Source organism: Camponotus floridanus, unplaced genomic scaffold (genome assembly GCF_003227725.1).
Source record: "Camponotus floridanus strain SB8 unplaced genomic scaffold, Cflo_v7.5 scaffold142, whole genome shotgun sequence".
NCBI lineage: Eukaryota > Metazoa > Arthropoda > Insecta > Hymenoptera > Formicidae > Camponotus > Camponotus floridanus.
This window is the reverse complement of record NW_020229262.1, coordinates 475400-494691: the sequence shown is the minus strand read 5'-3', so window position 1 is coordinate 494691 and position 19292 is coordinate 475400. Positions and strand designations below refer to the sequence as shown.

General features: G+C 26.4%; 1 protein-coding gene and 1 pseudogene across 7 annotated transcripts in view; one reads left to right on the top strand and one right to left on the bottom strand.

Annotated features, from left to right (window-relative positions):
• Nucleotides 1–783: 783 nt before the first annotated feature.
• LOC112637194 lies at nt 784–18595 on the top strand (annotated as a pseudogene).
• Nucleotides 1605–19292, bottom strand: part of LOC112637196 (alpha-tocopherol transfer protein-like) — a 59901-nt gene continuing 42213 nt past the window's right edge. For 2 of the 7 annotated variants that reach the window (XM_025406413.1, XM_025406410.1), the window contains exons 2-8: nt 6141–6314; nt 5297–5462; nt 4899–5003; nt 3537–3678; nt 3308–3418; nt 3102–3207; nt 2484–2722 (exon numbers count right to left, since the gene is read on the bottom strand). In XM_025406413.1, the coding sequence (XP_025262198.1) occupies nt 2571–2722; nt 3102–3207; nt 3308–3418; nt 3537–3678; nt 4899–5003; nt 5297–5462; nt 6141–6267 (909 nt within the window). In that variant the 5' untranslated portion in view covers nt 6268–6314 and the 3' untranslated portion in view covers nt 2484–2570. Of the gene's footprint in view, nt 1677–2482; nt 2723–3101; nt 3208–3307; nt 3419–3536; nt 3679–4898; nt 5004–5296; nt 5463–6140; nt 6315–6499; nt 6609–6872; nt 7514–9541; nt 9627–19292 lie in introns of those variants that run through there. The other 5 variants (XM_025406414.1, XM_025406409.1, XM_025406411.1 and 2 more) reach the window with 5 other exon arrangements.

Here is a 19292-nt window from a genome sequence, read left to right as displayed (position 1 = left end):
TTATAGACATTTATTACATTTGCCTGCATAGACACAAATATAGTTATGCAGAAATATTCCCTACATGTATAATGATAATTAGATATATATATATATATATATATATATATATATATATATATATATAAGTAGCTGCTACGCTGAACAATGTGCTAATGAAATTAGCAGCGCTAAGTTTTTAACTAAAATTTTTTTATATGTATTAATTTTTAATTTTTATATAAATTTTTATTTTTATTTATTAATTTATAATTTTTAATTTTTTTAATAATTTTTAATTTTGTATTTTGTATTATCATTTTCTATTTTTTTAAATTAAACTTTTCAGGATATATGCATATGATTATTGCAATGTATGTGATTGTTCATTTTTTCAATTTGATTTTTTATAATAGATATATTACAATTTATTTAATATCATTTTTCTTTTAATATCGAAAATAAAAAAGAAATATGTCTATTTTATAGTAAAAATTTTTATTCAATTGGCGCAACTTTTTAATATTATTTGTAGGAAATTAAAACAATTATTTTGTACAATTTTTTTTAGTACTAAATGACACGAATTTTTTCAATTACTATCTTAACAAATAACTGTTTTAATTCGACTGACAATGAGCAATGTGTGAAATTCTCAAGAATTATCTCGATCCCTTCCTGCGTAATGACGAGCAGAAAACGAAATCATTTCCGTGTGCATGCTCATCAGTCTACTAGGGACAACGTGTTGAGGCATATAGGAAAGCGAGGAAACTTCGCTACAGCGAATTTTCATTTATAGAGAATTTGCGATACCCGCAGAGTTGGTGTAAGTCTTCACGGATTGGTGCAAGATAAGGACAACTTCTATCCCTTTCTTCTGCTGGAAATTGAAAATAAGTACGTACAGATTGTGTGATAATCCGACTCTTCAGCCATTCGTAGCAGCCTTTGCCCTTTTGTAAACGAGATAATGCTTTGCAGAGACACAATGACTATTGATTTCTAGCTATTAATTCTGTAGCAAAACAGTATTCATTTCTTAAAGTTATAATTTGAAAAAGTCTTTATTATACAATGATATATAGAATAATGTGTATATAATACAGTAAGTGTTGTTTACTGTATATGTGATTTTCGTTGCATATTTATGTAGCGTTAAAAAAATGTTATGTATTAGTATTTTGTGAAATTTTGATTTTTTTCTTTAGGAAATATAAATTTATTTTAATGAATATCAAAATATATGAGAGATTCAAATTAATTATCCATTTGATAACAGCTGCTTTAAATATATAAATGTATTATAAATGTATTATATTATAAATATAAGATGATTTATTTATATACATAATTATGGCATATACGAATTAATTTTAAAGTAATATTGTTATTAATATTAACATTGTACATTTATTAATATTGTATAATTTACTGTTTACTTTTTTAATATTCTGTAAGAAATGATATTATAAGTTTTATACGTTTATGCGCGACTTTACATGCAGCAACAAATTGATAGTATCATATATTCAAAGCTGATATATATGTGAAAAATGCGGCTTCAGCATGGTACATGTCCTTCGAAAAGTTTCAACGGGCCAAGGGTGAATTGCAAAGGGCGGTACGAGGCCATTTATTATCCCCATTATCGTGCTTCTGACCTCACTGTCTACTCCCTCAGGACTTGAACATACCTATAACATACAATCCCCTTTCACTCTTGACAATGCTGCCCTTGTCTCACATTCGAAATATAGTCGACAGCATCGATAGTTTTAGAATTATATGTTCAATCGTGTTTTATCGAGCGTTTGTCTGTTTCGCAATCACGACAATTGATAGTAAAATAATTTATAATTACAAGATTCAATATTTAACTGTTAAAAATAACATGTAAGGGGATTATTTTATTTTATAGCTAAATGATGCTTTTCAAACATGGGTTTTTAAAGAAGAAGAAGAAGAGTTTCTTTAAGAGAAAAAAAAGATGTATAATAATTATTAAAAATATTGCAATAACAATTTGTATATCATATAAAATTACGATGATTACACACACACACACACACACACACACACACACACACACACACACACACACACATATATATATATAACATATAATAGTAATAATAACTTTAAATATAATTGCTGCTAACAATATAATTATCATAAATATATATAAATTATATAAATATATTTTTAGTGGCAATTATATTTAAAGTTATTATTACTATGCACAAGGTTATTATTATCAATGTTATAGTAGTAATAATTTTGAAAATAGGAATCTCAACTATAATTTTTTTTATTATGCAATTATTGCCTCTTTTCAGTGCATTTTTTTGTGTAATTTGTCATATACTTATCATTTATTATGATAATGCCTAAATAATCTCCTACTAGTATGCTATAATTTTTATTTTTTACGTACAATGTCAATATAAAATTTATTTTATTTTATGAATATTAATATTTTTACGAATTCCTTACATTACATATAACTATTTATAATGTGTGCATATATCTGTATGTATATATCCGATAACATAAATCTTATTATCTATATCTTTAAAATAACATTCACGTTAATCAATGTCTAATTTTCGAAATGTTCCAGAAACTCCGAATAGATCGTCCGGGTTTATTACAGAATTTGATCGGAGAGATTCGTTAACTTTAACTTTTTCTTCCTTCAGGAACCATTCTCTTCGTTCTATCAATTTTGCTTTCCACATATCTGAAACAATATCAAAGAAATTTGAACATTTTTTAGTATATGTTTTACATTCTAAATATATAATGAATATATTTATTTGTATACAAGAAAAAATGTTTTAAATATACATATAAAATATGTACACACATATAATTCATATAAAATAATTAAAGGAATTCTTAGGTTTAGATATTTAATTAAAAGAATTTTTTGTGAAAATAAAATAATTATTGTTAAGCTACATGAAAATTAAAAAGAGATAATATTTTTTATTACATATAGATTAATATTCAAGTGAAAATGTTATCATTTATTTTTAACATTTCGTTTTAAATATTTAAAATCGAAATAAAGTCACTGATAAAAAAACATATTTTTAAAGAAGTAAAGAATATTGTACCTGATAAAATATTCAGTGATGGTTGTTCACCGCCATATTCTACTGGTAAAAGAGATCTTGGTATAATCCCATATATTGATTCTATTCCGGATGTATAAAGATGTATCTAAAATATTATAATTGCAGTTAAAACTGTATAATTATTCCAATCCATATACACATAAAATACAAAGTTCCTAGTTTTAAATTATATTCGGTTAACATACTCGGTTAAAAAGTTTTGCCTTCATTACTGATTTAACTACTGTCAATAAGACATCAAAAAAACTTGGTGTATTTATCACATAAATTGCTTTCATTCTTGAACCATATGATTCCTATATAGATTGAATAATAAAAATTAATTTTTGTAAAGTATAATTATATGTATTAATTTTTGTAAAGTATATATTATATGTATAGTATATACATATAAGAAATTTTTTTCTTAAATAACAAAAGAATGTCGAGTTTTTTTACTGCAACTGGTGTATACTTCAATACATGACCGAAAGTCAAATTGGTACAATCGTAAATTATAACATCGGAATTAACAATATCTTCCTCTATACGTGTCTCCATTATCATGGATGAATATCTGTAATATTTAAAAAAATAGTATATTTTTATTAATTTTATCTTGATATTTTTACAAAGATGAATAAAAATTTGTATAATATTTATATTTTGGGTATATGTGTATATGTATGTAGGTATATAGGTGTATATACATATATATATATATATATATATATATATATATAATAACAATCAATTATCATCCATCAAATCTATTAAATAATATTATCTATTAAATAATTAAATAATTTGTTGCCGAGTTGCTTCATTTAATAAAAAATATAAAATTATCTAATCTCGAGATGTTGTATAAGAATCCACACGAAAAAAAGGCCAACAATTTTTCCTGTATTTCCTTTTTTATCTCATTTTATCGAAGTTATAGAATTTAGCTTTTCCTTTCGATGTGTACTGTTGAGGGTAGTGGAATCGTAGTAGACTAGAGGAAAAAGTAGGGTGTGAAAATATCTTGTTTCTATCTCATTATCGATAATAGCAAGCACAAGAGAAAAGGACTTGCACATTTAACTTACGCAAAGAGAGAGAGAGAGAGAGAGAGAGGGAGGGGTCAAAGAAAGAGAGAGGGGGGAGGGAGAGAGAGAAGATTTTACAGATCGTGCAGAATAAAGCGAAAGATCGATCCATTGTGATTGGATCAGCTGGATAGTGCGACCCTGTAAAATCGAAATCGCTTTACCTAATAATGTTACATAATAATTTCATCAGTAAATAAAAGCATCGCGTGAATATGAATCATAATATAAAAAGCTTGTAAAATGTTGCATACAGCTCAATTTCTTTTTTTTTTTCTTCTTCTTTCCATCGTTGTTAATTATTGTGTTTTTATATCCGTGCGTGTCCTCTCTTTTAATTTATATATCTTTTTATAATATTATATCATTATATTATCTTAAATATAGCGTTTTTTGAGTGTGCTTTTACAACATCTCGTGACTTGCGCATAAATTCTTTCACAGTTATGTACGATCGTGGAAATGCATGATAAGATTCGATAATTCATAAATTAAAAAAAATATAAGAATATATAATATATTCATGCTCGCATACGCGGCAAGAGAAATAAGTATAAAAAAGTATTTATATAAAATATTTTTTTATAAAATTAAAAAATTTCCTGTTGCATTAATATTGTTTGTTTGTTTGTTGTACTATGCACGTATAATACTGTTTTGTTTGCACATATTATGTATATTACGTTTAACTTGTAGATATACATACTTTATAAGATCATATAGATCAAATACAGAACTGTCGGAATGTAACCACCGCATTATAGTTATTCTATAATTTTCTGGTGTTAATATTGGTAGGGTTACAAATTGTCTGAAAGAAATAAAGAAATATTTGTAACAATACCTCTATGAGTTTTCTTTTTTTCTCTTCTTTTTTTTCTTGAATCAAAAATAATCGATCTTAAATGATTGAGCAAAAAATTAACTATGTATAATAATTACGTATAATTATACTTGTGTGTATATCATTATATTATACTATTATATAAAATTGTCATTAATACTTCTAGTGATATAAAATGTTTTTATGATTTAAAAAAATTTTTAAATATTAATATATTATGTAAGAATCCGACAACTTCGAAGTGTTATTTAAAGACTTACATATATGTATTTACTTTAAACACACACTCGGCCAATGGGTCACGAGTTGTGAAAACCTCCGGAATTAGATTACGAAGAGTATAATGCAAATCCAAGCGTTTCTTAACTTTTTCTAAATTAAATTTTGCATTGTAAATGTAGAACTTTAATCGTTTTTCAGAGATATCTGTGAAGTATAAAATAATGTTGATTATTACATACGATATGCATAAGATTTCATGAATGAAAGAAATCATAAATAAATATAAACAAATAGGTTGGAATCCTTATTATATTTGTCAATATATATTACAAATATGTAACATATTAATTTTGTGAATTATTAATAATTAAACACGTAGCTATGCGATTTGGAAAAGCAATAAAATAATCCACTTTGTGGAAATTATGCGCACAAAAGTTATATACGTATACTAAATATAATAAAAATTAATATTTTTTTTATATTACATACAGTAAAATATATATTCGTAACATAAATATAAATGTGCATATTAATATTAATTTTAAAATAGTTGCCATTTTATATTCTATAATGATCTTGTATGTTGAATTGTTAGTCGGTTATTATTCAGGAGATAGGCGACGATTCATAACATATAATATATATTTATTATAATAAACTAAGAGAGAAAATATTGTTTCTTAAATATTTAATATTTGATTTCTGATCAACTAATTCTTCGCGCATAATTTCTCCTTTTATATAAATTATGTGTATATATATTTTAATTATATTTTTATCAGTACATTTACGAAATATGCTCTTTAGATTTGAAGATGATATGTAATAAATTGACTAATAAGATCTTACTTTTTTTTCTTTAAATTTAAAAATGCAAACCTTCAGGAAGATGAATTTGCTGCTTCAACCATAGTCGAAGTTTAATCAGTAGCTCTTCTAGAAGTTGTTCGTTTCCTCCAGTATCTTTTAATATTTCTTTAAATGAAGGCATTTCTAATTTAATCATCTTTATGGTGGTGTTTATTGTCCTTCACAAAATTAAAGAGGCGCAATCTAAAATTATTAAATATGTTATCCATATGTATAATAATTATGAATATATTATTTTCATCTTTATCGAAATGTTAATATTAATGAAGATAATTATTTTTAACATATAACTTTAAAAACAATACAACTAATATGAATTAAAGAATTATGTTAATAATTAATATTAATTTACATCCATACATACGCACTGTTTAATTGTTCGTTTTAACTGTACGTGGCAGTCGCTTCTCGATTATACTTAAAATTATACTAAAAATCATGACTCATTGAATATGTTGCTGACTCGAATTTTTTTTTTCATTTAATGAGGTAAAACGAAATGAATTAAAAATTGAATTAAAGATATTTTTGCAATTAGAAATACGTGCATCAATTTAATAATTGAATCGATGCATATAGATATTATTATTAATTGTATAGTTACATTTAAGGCAAAATAATGTATATGTACATATTCATATGTTGAAAAGAGAATAAAATATTTATATTATTTTACAATTATAGATTATTGATAGGTTAATATTAATTATAAGGTTGCTATATCTATGTACGAATATATACCTGTGATCCGGGTAGTTTAATCAAAAGGTGGAAGAGAAGACAAAGAATTACTTGACTATTTTTGCTCCACACACAAAAGAGTACAAAAAAAATGTAATTTGCAAAAGAAGGAAAGCGGCGAACAAATGCTATGCAAGCAGGCCACTGCCTTGCAAGTACCGAGAATAGTCGATTCAGTGCGATGAAGACTATTAAAATCGAAAAAAGCGAAAATCTATTACTCGTTGTTTCTCGTACAGCGCGGTTTTAGACTGGCGGAAAACTTGAAGTGATGGACACGGCATCGAGTGCTTGGTTTTATACCGTCCTTCGAGAAGATTCTCGAACGATGAAAAATTAGTTTTGAGTTGAATCAAAGAAAGCAGAGAATTTTTTCGAAAGTGAGCGGTCGCTCGTGTTTGTTATTTTTCCGAGTCGGCTGAGATTCGAATTCGCAGCGAAGCGTTCCGCGCGGTCTCGGAGCGGGCGCTATCTATTACACGCGAAATCTACTGCGCGAATAATTATTCGCGTTAATTGGCGATCGGATATTTCGTTTGATTTTGAACAATCTATGTTTAATTTAAATGTACTTTAAAAATTGCTTCTTTATCTAATTCTTTATTCTGATTGGAAGAAGAGTTGCAAAAGAAATTTCATTAATTTTAATTAATGATATAAATAATATAAATAATATAAATTTTAATTATTGAACATTATGGAAAAAGATGCAGAAGACAGGCAAAAGCATCTTATGTTGCTGTGATGTCCGATGAATTGTTTTATTGTTACTTATTGTTATTTTTTTATACTTCCTATTTTTTCTTTTTTTCCTTTTGCTGTCTCGTTTGGCTTCATCTACCTATTATTTCACTATATACGTACTAGTGCAATTTATTCCCATGTAAAATTACTATCGCGTGCATCGGTTTGGTTATAGTATCGTGTGCAATTATGTAAAAACTATGCTAATAGAAATTGCATAGAAAAATGTATTTATAATGCCAGAGAAGGGTAACGAATAGGTCGATCACGGATAGTTTCGGAGAAAAGAAATGAAAAGATAAGAGGAAATTTTCACTAAATCATAGAAAGAGATATGATTATAATGAAAAGAATTATGCAAGTTACATAATATGTAATAATATATATTAAACAAATTAATCATCACTTAAAAATCAATTAAAATCGATATTTATTATTTTTTTCTCTTGTTTAATCCTTGATTATTTTAATCATTTGCTCTTTGGATCTTTAATAAATAATATGTATAATTATTTAACAATTGTTTTTATATTTCCATTTTTCCTTGATCACTGTTTCGTATCTCTGTTTTTGCTTGATTAATGATATTATTTCCAATGATATTAAACATATTTAAACATATTTAAATAAGAAAAAACTGCTTCATACGAATGTGCAAAATCAGGAGTGAAGCAATTTAGCTGCATGTTCTTTAGAATTATGTGCGCTCGACAGATTAGATAAGCTTGTATTAGATTTCTTGCTCTTAGATACATATTTATTGTTAGATACATATGATGTTTTTATATTATTAGCTCTATGACGCATTAAAGCATCACTGCGTGCAAATGCACGACTAAAGGCGTATACATTCTTGTATTATTTTATTTCAGAAACTTTGTAAAATTTTGTTTTAGGTTTAAATTGATGAATTTTGCACTTATTGTTAAAATAGAGAGCATCTTAAAATCGTTATGAATATTGTTTGTTAATATTAATCGTTTTATTTTTAAAAATGTGAGTAAATGTGAGTGTTTATCATGAAATATTTGAAAAGTAATAAAATAAATAAATCCATGTTTATGTGTACGCAAGAAATTTAGTTTTAATAAAAATATTTTTTAAATGTTAGATATGTTTTGTTTATAGAAGAAGAGCTTAAACTAAAAGTTTGTATAAAAAAACTGATTAGTACTATAATTGAAGCTCATAATAAATTATTGGACTAATTGTTACAAAGAATGAAATTAAGATAGATATAAAACAGAAAACAATTGTTCGCTTGATAAGTTTTAATTATAATGACTATTTTACTTTTTTTTATTGTTTCTAAATAATTATAAATGAAATTTAAATTTTTAGTTTGTATTCTCTCTCTTTTATTTTTTTTCTATATTTTGATTTTATCATTCATAAAAATTTTAAAATTTTATTAGAACAGTGTTTAATCTAATGCACATTTTCATTTTACTTGCAAAATATTTATGCCAAAATGTTTTCTTTATTTAAACATTTCAAATAATTAGTATAAATAAGAATTTGCTTTTCTATTTTTGATATTTGATATACGGAGGATGAAGGAGAAATTTATTTATTTATGTGATTTAAAAAATTTCAAGATAATTTGTATTATGTTAAATATAATCGAAATTGCTGTTTTTTAAATGTTATTTATTACTTTATTTTTACTTTAAAGTGTTTTAAATGTACATGTTTTTAATATCATATCTTATTTGATTTTATCAAGTGACATGTCATATCGAATTCTGCGATATTTGATAACAATTTGACCAATTGTAAATGGTCATGTTCTATATTTCGTATGAGTCATAGCTGTTTGTTAGCGGTCTAGATATAATATGTAGAAATCTGTATTATATATATATTTATATTGTCAAATCAATCAATCAAATACTTCTTAAAAAATAAAATTATTCAATATATACAGTATTAATATTTATCCAACTAGCAGACTGGATGAGTTTCGCGATGGCACTTATTTCCGATATGAAGTGAGCACAGCACAATCGAAAACTGCTGTCCTCAGTGCAAATTGCGGAATTTATATTGAACGTATTCTTTATTACGTCTTCTATCTTCTATTAATCGATGATCGTTATGTAAATGGCAAAAACCTGACACTAAAAATATCGATTGGAAACAGATTGGAAACACTGTTATAAATATAATGAAAAAAAGTCAGAAATATATAATATTTTATGTTGAATATATAATATGTTTTTGTCATTTAATGTGAAATTACAGATTATTTTGGAAAAAAATATGTATATAAAAAAATAATATATTTAAGGAAATTTTATTTCACTGGTCACTTTTTATTTTTCTTCCTCTTTTTGCAATGTGAAATTTTCATGTAATTAATTGTTATATATAACACTTATATTTGCTACTACATTATTTTATAGGGAGACTGAATAAAAATTTTTTGAGATTTCTATTTTAATCAATTTCTTTATATAGACCATAGACATATAATAGTAAGATAATAATAAGACATATAATAGTAAGTATAGACCGAGCATACATCCATTGTATAAGCGTTAAGCATAAAGAAAGAAAGACAAAAGATGTAAGATCAGTTTCTTTCTCTTTTTAATGCCGAAGAAGTGGGGAGCACTTCTCTTCATCTCCTCGCCCCTCCATGACGAATCCGCGTGAGAAGATGTGGAGAAGTGCTCCCCACTTCTCCGGCATTGAAAAAAGAAAGAAACTCATCTTACATATTTTGTCTTTCTTTTCGTATGCTTAACGCTTATACAATGGATGCTCGGTCCATACTTACTATGTCTATGATAGACCAATTATTTAAGCATTATTTTTGGTTATTTCTCACGTAACAAAATATTTTTATATACATAAGAACACAACATATTATATGCTATAATTGAAATCGTTTAAATCAATTGCGTTTTCTGACTTGAACCTATCTTAATTTTATTTCTTCTTCCAATTCATTTGTATTTATTGCTATTATTATTTTTCCACAGATATAGCATCTCTGTATATAATTTTGATTTATTCTGTAAAAAATTTTTAATTAGAAGTTTCTTGGCAAAGCCGATTAATGTGGTTCAATATAAGATGTAGAGTATTTAATATGATAATAATTTGTAGGTAGGAATAAAGTTTTTCTTGGTAAAGTGATTTATAGTCGATAATATTACACTAATGATTACTTATTCAATGTCAGAGAAGAGAAATAATCATATTTACAATATTGAAATAATCATATTCATAAAACTTGTAGAACTTGTTGCAACTAGAAGGAATTGCATAATTAACCTTTTGCAGGCGTTTTTATCTTATCGATTTTGAAATGTCATGTTTAACTTTGCTCCATCTGAAACATCTAATTATGATTAAGTAAGAAAGTTTTATATACGCTATATGAGTTTTATATACGCTGGCACGTCATTTTGACGCTCCAAACTGATCATTTTTGGTCATCTGTCGTCAAAATGACAGATTTGTTACATGACTTTATCATTGACATCTTGATATAAGATCTTGATATAAGATTTATTTTATACATTATTTTGATGTCATTTTTCAGTCATAAAGTGACGATTATTTTATTATTAATGTCATTAATTAGTGTTATACACCGATCCCATAAAAAAATCTTTTAAAATTTTTTATATAACATGACTTTCGTAATCAGACTTTAACAATTCTTTCGACGCATGCGTTTATCTGTATACGATTCATGTTGCATAGTTAAAATATTAGCTATTTATATCAATCGAGTGTAATTAAAGTGCCAAAGAATATATACATTTTTTAATAAATAATACAATTGATTGACAAAATATATTTGTATAAAATGCAGGCAATGAAAGACATTATTTGTTAAAATGTTATATGATATGTTATTAGGTGTAAGTTTTTTTTATTTACGTTTAAATAAAATAATAATAACAAATATAAAATTTGTGACCTATTTTCTTATCGTTGCGTTTCTTATCATTTGAGTTTTCCAGCGTTTTCGAATGAAGCAGTTTAATCAATCCTCTGAAGAATAGAATGGCTGTAATTGTTCAATGATACTCTCGAATCGGTTAATTTGCTCTCTAAAAGTGAATCAGTGAAAACTGTGATATCACTAATTTAAACAGTAAAATAAGATTTCACTGAGAATCAGTAAATATGTTACTGATCTTCAGGGGAAACGCTTATTTTTTTGTTGTTTTATCTTATATCCCACTGATTATAGTCAGTTAAAGTAAAATTCACTGTAAAACCAGTAAATTTCACTGTAAAATCAGTAATCGCTAGTTCGATCGTTTACCGCTATGATCGCTATCTCTCTCGTATTTAATTTTAATCATAAGAATTATATAAAGTTTGCAAAGAGTGACAGATAAAATTAGAAATATTACTTCGATTTAGTTTCTGATGACAATCTCAATAGAGAATAGAGAGGCTTAGATATTAAATCAATCTTATAAGACGGACAAATAAATGTCTGGCGACTTAATGAAAATTATTCGTTCGTTATCTATTTAAAATAACAAGTTCAATTTACATGTAATATAAATAAAATAAAATTTTTAATATAATAAATACTTAATAAATATAAATAAAATTTTTAATTTTATATATATTTATTTATATTTATATACATTTATTTTTATATTTATTATATTTATATTATATTTATGAAATAGATAGAGAGATGAATTGTAGTTTAATATTACTAGCAATAACGAAAGAAATATTACTGATATTGAGAAATATTACTGATTGAAATTACTAATTGAAACAGTCGAAATTATTAACTGATTCTTTCAAGAAAATATCACTGATTTACAGTACTGTATTTATAACTGCTGTAATCAGTGATTATTTACTGTATTTCAGTATAATACACAGTAATACACTGATTCACTTTTGGAGAATGCTTTAGTCGACACTATTAAATATATTATGCTAAGAAAAAGACGTCAAAATATGGTACATTTTATGACGTCAAAATACGGTACATGTCATGACATCAAGAATCTGTGATATTAGACCGTCACTTTTACGTCATAAAAATGTCAATTCGTGATGTCAAGAATAGACAGTAAATGACCAATTTGAAACATCAAAATGACGTGTTCTTGCTACCTAGATATTGATTTTATATTTAGTTTTGATTCTTTTAGAAAAATTATATATATATTTTTTGAGGAAAAATTTTTATAAATTATTTATTATAAGGGTATTTTTTAATTAAACGTTTTGTTGTATACAAGGTGGAATATTTTTTATGTACTTGGCGTATATTTTTTACCTTTGTAAATTGTTACGATAAATTAGTTTCCTTAGAAGTATCTAACGGTAGTTTTTATATTTTTGTGACACCATTTTCGAGATAGATTAAATTTTACCCGCAAGAAATTTTTGAAAATTGTTATGCGACAAATTAATCTCTCACACGTATACACACACATATACACATATCACACGTATGCGCACACATGTACATAATAGTTTTGTTTCTTAAAGCATTTTTACACACTAAAGCAAATAATCATATATGTGAGGAACACAGCTTGCGGAACAAAATTGCTTTGAATGTGTGCGTGCGAAGATACGTTTATGAGTCTGAACCTTATCATGGAAACTGAAAAGTGTCACAATTCTGACATACGATTATCATTTCTCGGGATTGACTGCACCGATTTTATTCAAACTCATAATTGAAAGTTTGGATTTACTTTATATGAGAAAAATGCCATTTTTAATTCCGGCTTTAGTTTCTGAAATATTTCAATCAAAAGTTTATGTGACGTCATTCTAACGTAAAATTCCGGATAAGCTACTTGGTAGCGCCGCGTCGATCGAGAATAAATAAATGACTCTTAATGCTCGGATCCAATTTTTTATCAGTTTTTTATGTACTTGGCGTCGCGATGCTACCGCTTGATTTCGCTTGATAACACGTTTTAATCTTATCAATTAAAAGTTAACATACTTTAAAATAATTAAAAAGACAATCAGGAAGTCTCATGTACATGCATATAACAAAAGTAATAAAGTGTAAAAAATGTACTATCGTTTAGTTTGTGAAATATAAATAAAATAATCAATCGAATGTATACTTCGATTATCAAATTCATAAATAACAATGTAATCTACATGAACTATACTTTATTACACTTCATTATATTCTTAAAAAATTTGTTTTTATTAAAATTTATTTCCAAAGAGCTATTTTTCTTTATATCATTTATCCATACAAAACTTCACGAGTAATCTAGTTAAAAAATTAATCGTTAGTTTAATATATCTGATAAAATGTATATATTTTATATGATATGTCTTACACAGTCAGATAATTAATTATAATTATTAACCGAAAAATGACTGACAATTATTTTATAAGTTAATTTTATTAAATACAGAGAACATACGCAATAATATATAGTGTGTAATGAATAAGGAAGGTTATCTGATCAATTATATTTTCTTATTATTATAATATGCGAAGTCATGTATTCGCCCTTTTGTCGAGATAAAAGTAATATATATATACTACTTTCATTAACGTGAATCAGTATATTATCACTGAAAAACAGTAAATATTCACTGATTACAAACAGTTATAAGTACAGTACTGATTACAATGATAATACACTAATTCACTTTTAGAGATTGTAATTTCCGCATTTCATCGTAACTCACCTCCTTACTCGCACATGTTTTGTGGTGACGCGTACGCTTTATAATTTGATCCAACTTGGACTATGACAGCCAGTATCATTTCCAGTCATTTCGTGATAAGTTGATCGGCTGAGATAGCTCCATATATGTCAATTACTGTAATCGTTCATTACGTTACATTGAAGTACGTCATATTTATCATTTATCATTTATTTGGGTAATATCTATCATATGTCTTCTGAATCGCGTATAATGAAATATTTCGATTAGCATATAAATAATAACATTTTCAAAGATTTTTGAAAGAATTCAAGAATTTTAAAATGTATGTCTCACACACACACACACACACACACACAGACACATACACAACCAGAGAACATCCTTAATTCTCGTATTTCAATCACAGATTTCTTCTTTGAGAAGAAGATTCGTCAGATTGTTCATTTTGCTACATTCATTAGCGTGTAAATGCTCAACAGCATTCCTTCACGATTTTATAATATAGTATACTGATATAGAATATAGTATATTAACAAGAAGTAATTAGTTATTAATTAATAGTATATTAAAGTGAAGGAATGAGATTTCTTATTCGGTTGATTTCAACGTGGCAATTTGTACTAAATAGGCGTAGAATTATATTTTTAATTAAGATTATGTATTTATTAAAAGCATATAATAAAATTTCTTATTATTGCTTATCTTTAAAATCAATAAAAATTAACATTAAATTTTTGAAAGTCGTCAGTAGATAATAAAAGAAAATTAAAGACGTTATTAAAAACAATATTTCTTCGTGGTTTTTCCAAAAGTACGGTTGATGCTATGACTACTATAAAATGTGATGTTAGTTTATTTACTTATTAATGTGTGACGGAATTAAATCATATCTTTTGCATCGGAGTAAGAAAATGAGTTGTTGATTGGCCGTGCAGATCTTCCTTTTATTGTTAATCCATGATTTCAACAAAGTCGTGTAACTTTTGCCAAACCGATTAGTAATTATTTGGAAAAACATATTAGATTGCAAAGGCTCCATAATTAGGTCCAGGCGCATAAAAATAACATCAAATTCTTGAAAGTTGCCAGTAGATAAAATAAAAGACGTAATTAAAAACGATATTTCTTCGTGGTTTTTTTCAAAAGTACGATTGTCGCTACTATAAAACGTTTATTTACTTTTGAAAAAACCACAAAGAAATACTATTTTTAATTACGTCAATAAAAATTAGTTAAAAGATTTCAAGGACCAACACAATGGTGAAATGTATGCAAAAATAGAACGGTTATTTCAAATTAATAAATCATATAAAAATGTTTATTTAATGTCGAACAACAAAGTGACAGTAATAAACATAAAAATTAAAAGTCAATAGTAAAATGTAATAATAAAATGTACATAAGTTTCGGAAAAATGCATACCAAATTAATGATACTTACAAAATCAAAAAAGTCGGAAGCAAAAATACGTAACAGATGATTCAAACAATCAATTCAAAAAAGAAGAGAACGCAACGCATTAACGGTAATAGTCGAAGTATCACAACAGAAAACCGAATACAAACCCACACTTCATATCCTCAGTGTCAACAAAGAACAAGCTGCTTATCTCGAAAGCAAAAACCGAAGGAAAATCTCACACGCAAGTCCACGTTCATTTCCAATTTAAAAAAGAAAAGCAGTCAAGGATGCATAAATCAATGCCAACCAACTAGTTGGAAACTTAATGGTCCTTAATGTGTGTAATAAAAGGCTAATTGAGGTGATCGCCTATAAAAGAAAAAATAGGTGGAGCAATATATACTTTAACAACAATCCGGAAATTAAAACTAACAATAAGAAAATCTTTCGTACAATGTAACACTAAAGTAAATCTAATAAAAATTACATATGGGTCTCCAAATTGAAAATAATCTCAAATTAAAAAATCTTACGAAGGGAAAACAAGTTAAGCAGAACTTAATGTTCCAATAAATAGCGTCGAATTGAAATATGAACACCTATAGACGAGTAACGAGAAGCATCAAAAGAGGGAGGAAAAGCAAAAGGTCACAACAGGAAAGAAGACAGAACGAAAGACAAAAGGAATTTGGTTTGCGTTTTTCAGAAACTTATGTACATTTTACCATTGACTTTTAATTTTTATGTTTATTACTGTCACTTTGTTATTCGACATTGAAAAGGATCCGAATTGGATTGAAACGCAACGTTTGTCGTGTTTAAATTAAATAAACATGTTCATATGGTTTATTGATTTGAAATAACCGTTCTATTTTTGCATACATTTCACCATTGGTCCTTGAAGCCTTTTAACTAATTTTTATTGATTTTATTTAACGGATCTTTATTTTATTACAATAATTGTTATCCTTAAAATACATTAATAAATTTTAAATAAAAAGTAATTTGCATGTCATAATTTGAATGCGTTACATTTTACGAAACTGCATTACTCTTCTCTTAACAATTTAAAAAATTACAAATTGTTACAAATTCTTACAATTTACAAATTATTTACACATATCTATAAGTGACCTATTGATTATTCCGATATCGAAAATCTGATTAAAAAATTAGTTACAATAAATTTATACTTTGTTAAATATGCATTTAATGCTTATTAACCTTTTTATTTTGGATTTGTTAAAATGGATTAAACAATGAGTTTTTATAATGAAATATTATTTTTTCTTTTTTAGCAAACATCGCTCTAAATAATTGATTGGCAACAGCAGAACAATGGGATCTTTTGAAATACTATGCGGTATTGCGGCTATATGTCTCGCTGCTTATTATTATTTTACATCAAGCTACGATTTTTGGAAGTCACGTGGCATTCGCGGTCCAAAACCGATACCAGTTTTTGGTAATTTTAAAAACGTTATACTTAATAAAAAGTTCGCAGGAGATTATTTAATGAAAATATACAATGAGTATAAAAATGAATCTATGATTGGAATATTCACAAGAAAAACACCTATTCTTATTGTAAAAGATCCAGATTTAATTAAGGATATTCTTATCAAAGATTTTCTAAGTTCGCTGATAGAGGACATCCAGTGTTCAGTGAAAAAGTATGTAGATAATTTAAATTTTATTATAATATTGTAATTATATAAATGTGATAACTTTATACATACTACGATATTTTCCAATAATCAAAATTATTGAAAAGATTATATTAATTTTAAATAGCCTTGAGTTTTTTCAATCAAATTATTATAATTTAATGAAATTGATAAATTTATTTGACTGTAATTGTATTTTATTATATCGTAGGCTGATCCACTGTCGCAACATCTTTTCGCGTTAGAGCCTAAAAGATGGCGACCTTTAAGGATAAAGTTGTCGCCCGTTTTTACATCTGGTAAGCTAAAAGAAATGTTCTCTTTAATATCGGAATGCGCCGATCATCTTGAACAATATATTGAGAAATTGGTGAGCAAAAACGAGCCTATAGAATGCCGCGAGGTAACGGCAAAATATACGACCGATGTAATCGGTACTTGTGCATTCGGCATCGAAATGAATGCTCTATCAGACGAAGACAGTGAATTTCGTAGGATGGGAAGAATGGTCTTCACGCCAACCTGGCAAAATATTTTACGGATGAGAATAAGACAAGCCCTTCCATGGCTCGACGAAATGCTCAGTTATATCCTATCACAATCGAAGGTCAATCAATTTTTCACACGTGTTGTCATAGAAACTATGAATTATAGAGAAACAAATAATGTCATTAGACATGATTTCATTGATATGCTGCCCGATTTAAAAAAGAATCCAGATAAAGTGGGTGATATCAGTAAGTAACGACTGTATATTTTTATGAAAATTTTCTGTGATACAAGAAATTTTTAAAATGATAATTTTTAAATTTTTGACAATGTTTATGAGTTTTTGTATATATAAATTTATAGATTAATAGTAATATATATTAATATTATACGTTGTTATATTACTTGTAGCTTACTAGTAGATTATTCATAATTTGTAATATTTGATGTAATATTTGAAGAATTGAAATTAATTGTGAAAAAAAATGTCGTATTTCAGAGATGACCGAAAGCTTGATAACTGCTCAAGCGTTCGTATTTTTCCTTGCCGGTTTTGAAACTTCATCGACGACTATGAGTCATGCGCTTTACGAATTGGCATTAAATCTACAAATACAAGATAAGCTACGTGAGGAAATTGAGCAAGAATACACTAAACACGGTAGCAATTTAACATATGAAAATGTAAAAGAGATGAATTACTTAGATAAAGTTTTCAAAGGTACATCATTCAAAAAAAATAATTTAATAATTTGATATTAATTTTCAGTGGCATTATATTATAATATCAATAATTTTATTGCTAATAAATTTTAATACATATATGTACACATTTCGATAATTTATACTTTACAAACAAATTTTCAAATAATTCTTCCTTACATTACTTTTAATACATGCAAATACTTTACGAAAATATCCACCAGTGACATTTCTTATGCGACGATCGACATCAAGTTATACTTTCGATGGTACTACACTTGATATAACAAAAAATCAAAAAGTATGGATTCCGATTTTCGCGATTCATCGAGATCCGGATATTTATCCGAAGCCAGATACTTTTGATCAAGAAAGATTTAATGACGAAGCAATACAAACCAGGCATCCGATGCATTATCTACCTTTTGGTGATGGTCCAAGAAATTGTATTGGTAAAGTGATATACGTATATTTAAATACATTTCTTTTAGTTTTCTTTGTTTTGTTTTTACATGTAATATTATTTTAATCAAGAAATTTTTTCATAATTTTATTTATTTTCAGGTGCTCGCTTTGCTGTTTATCAGACAAAAATTGGTCTTATCAAGATGCTACGAAATTATAAAGTAGAAGTTTGCGATAAAACGCAAATACTCTACATAATTGAGCCTAAAGCATTCCTATTAGCACCAAAGGATGGAATACACTTAGTATAATTAAAATTAATTGAACTTAATTTAAGTTTTATTAAAATTCTTAAGAAACA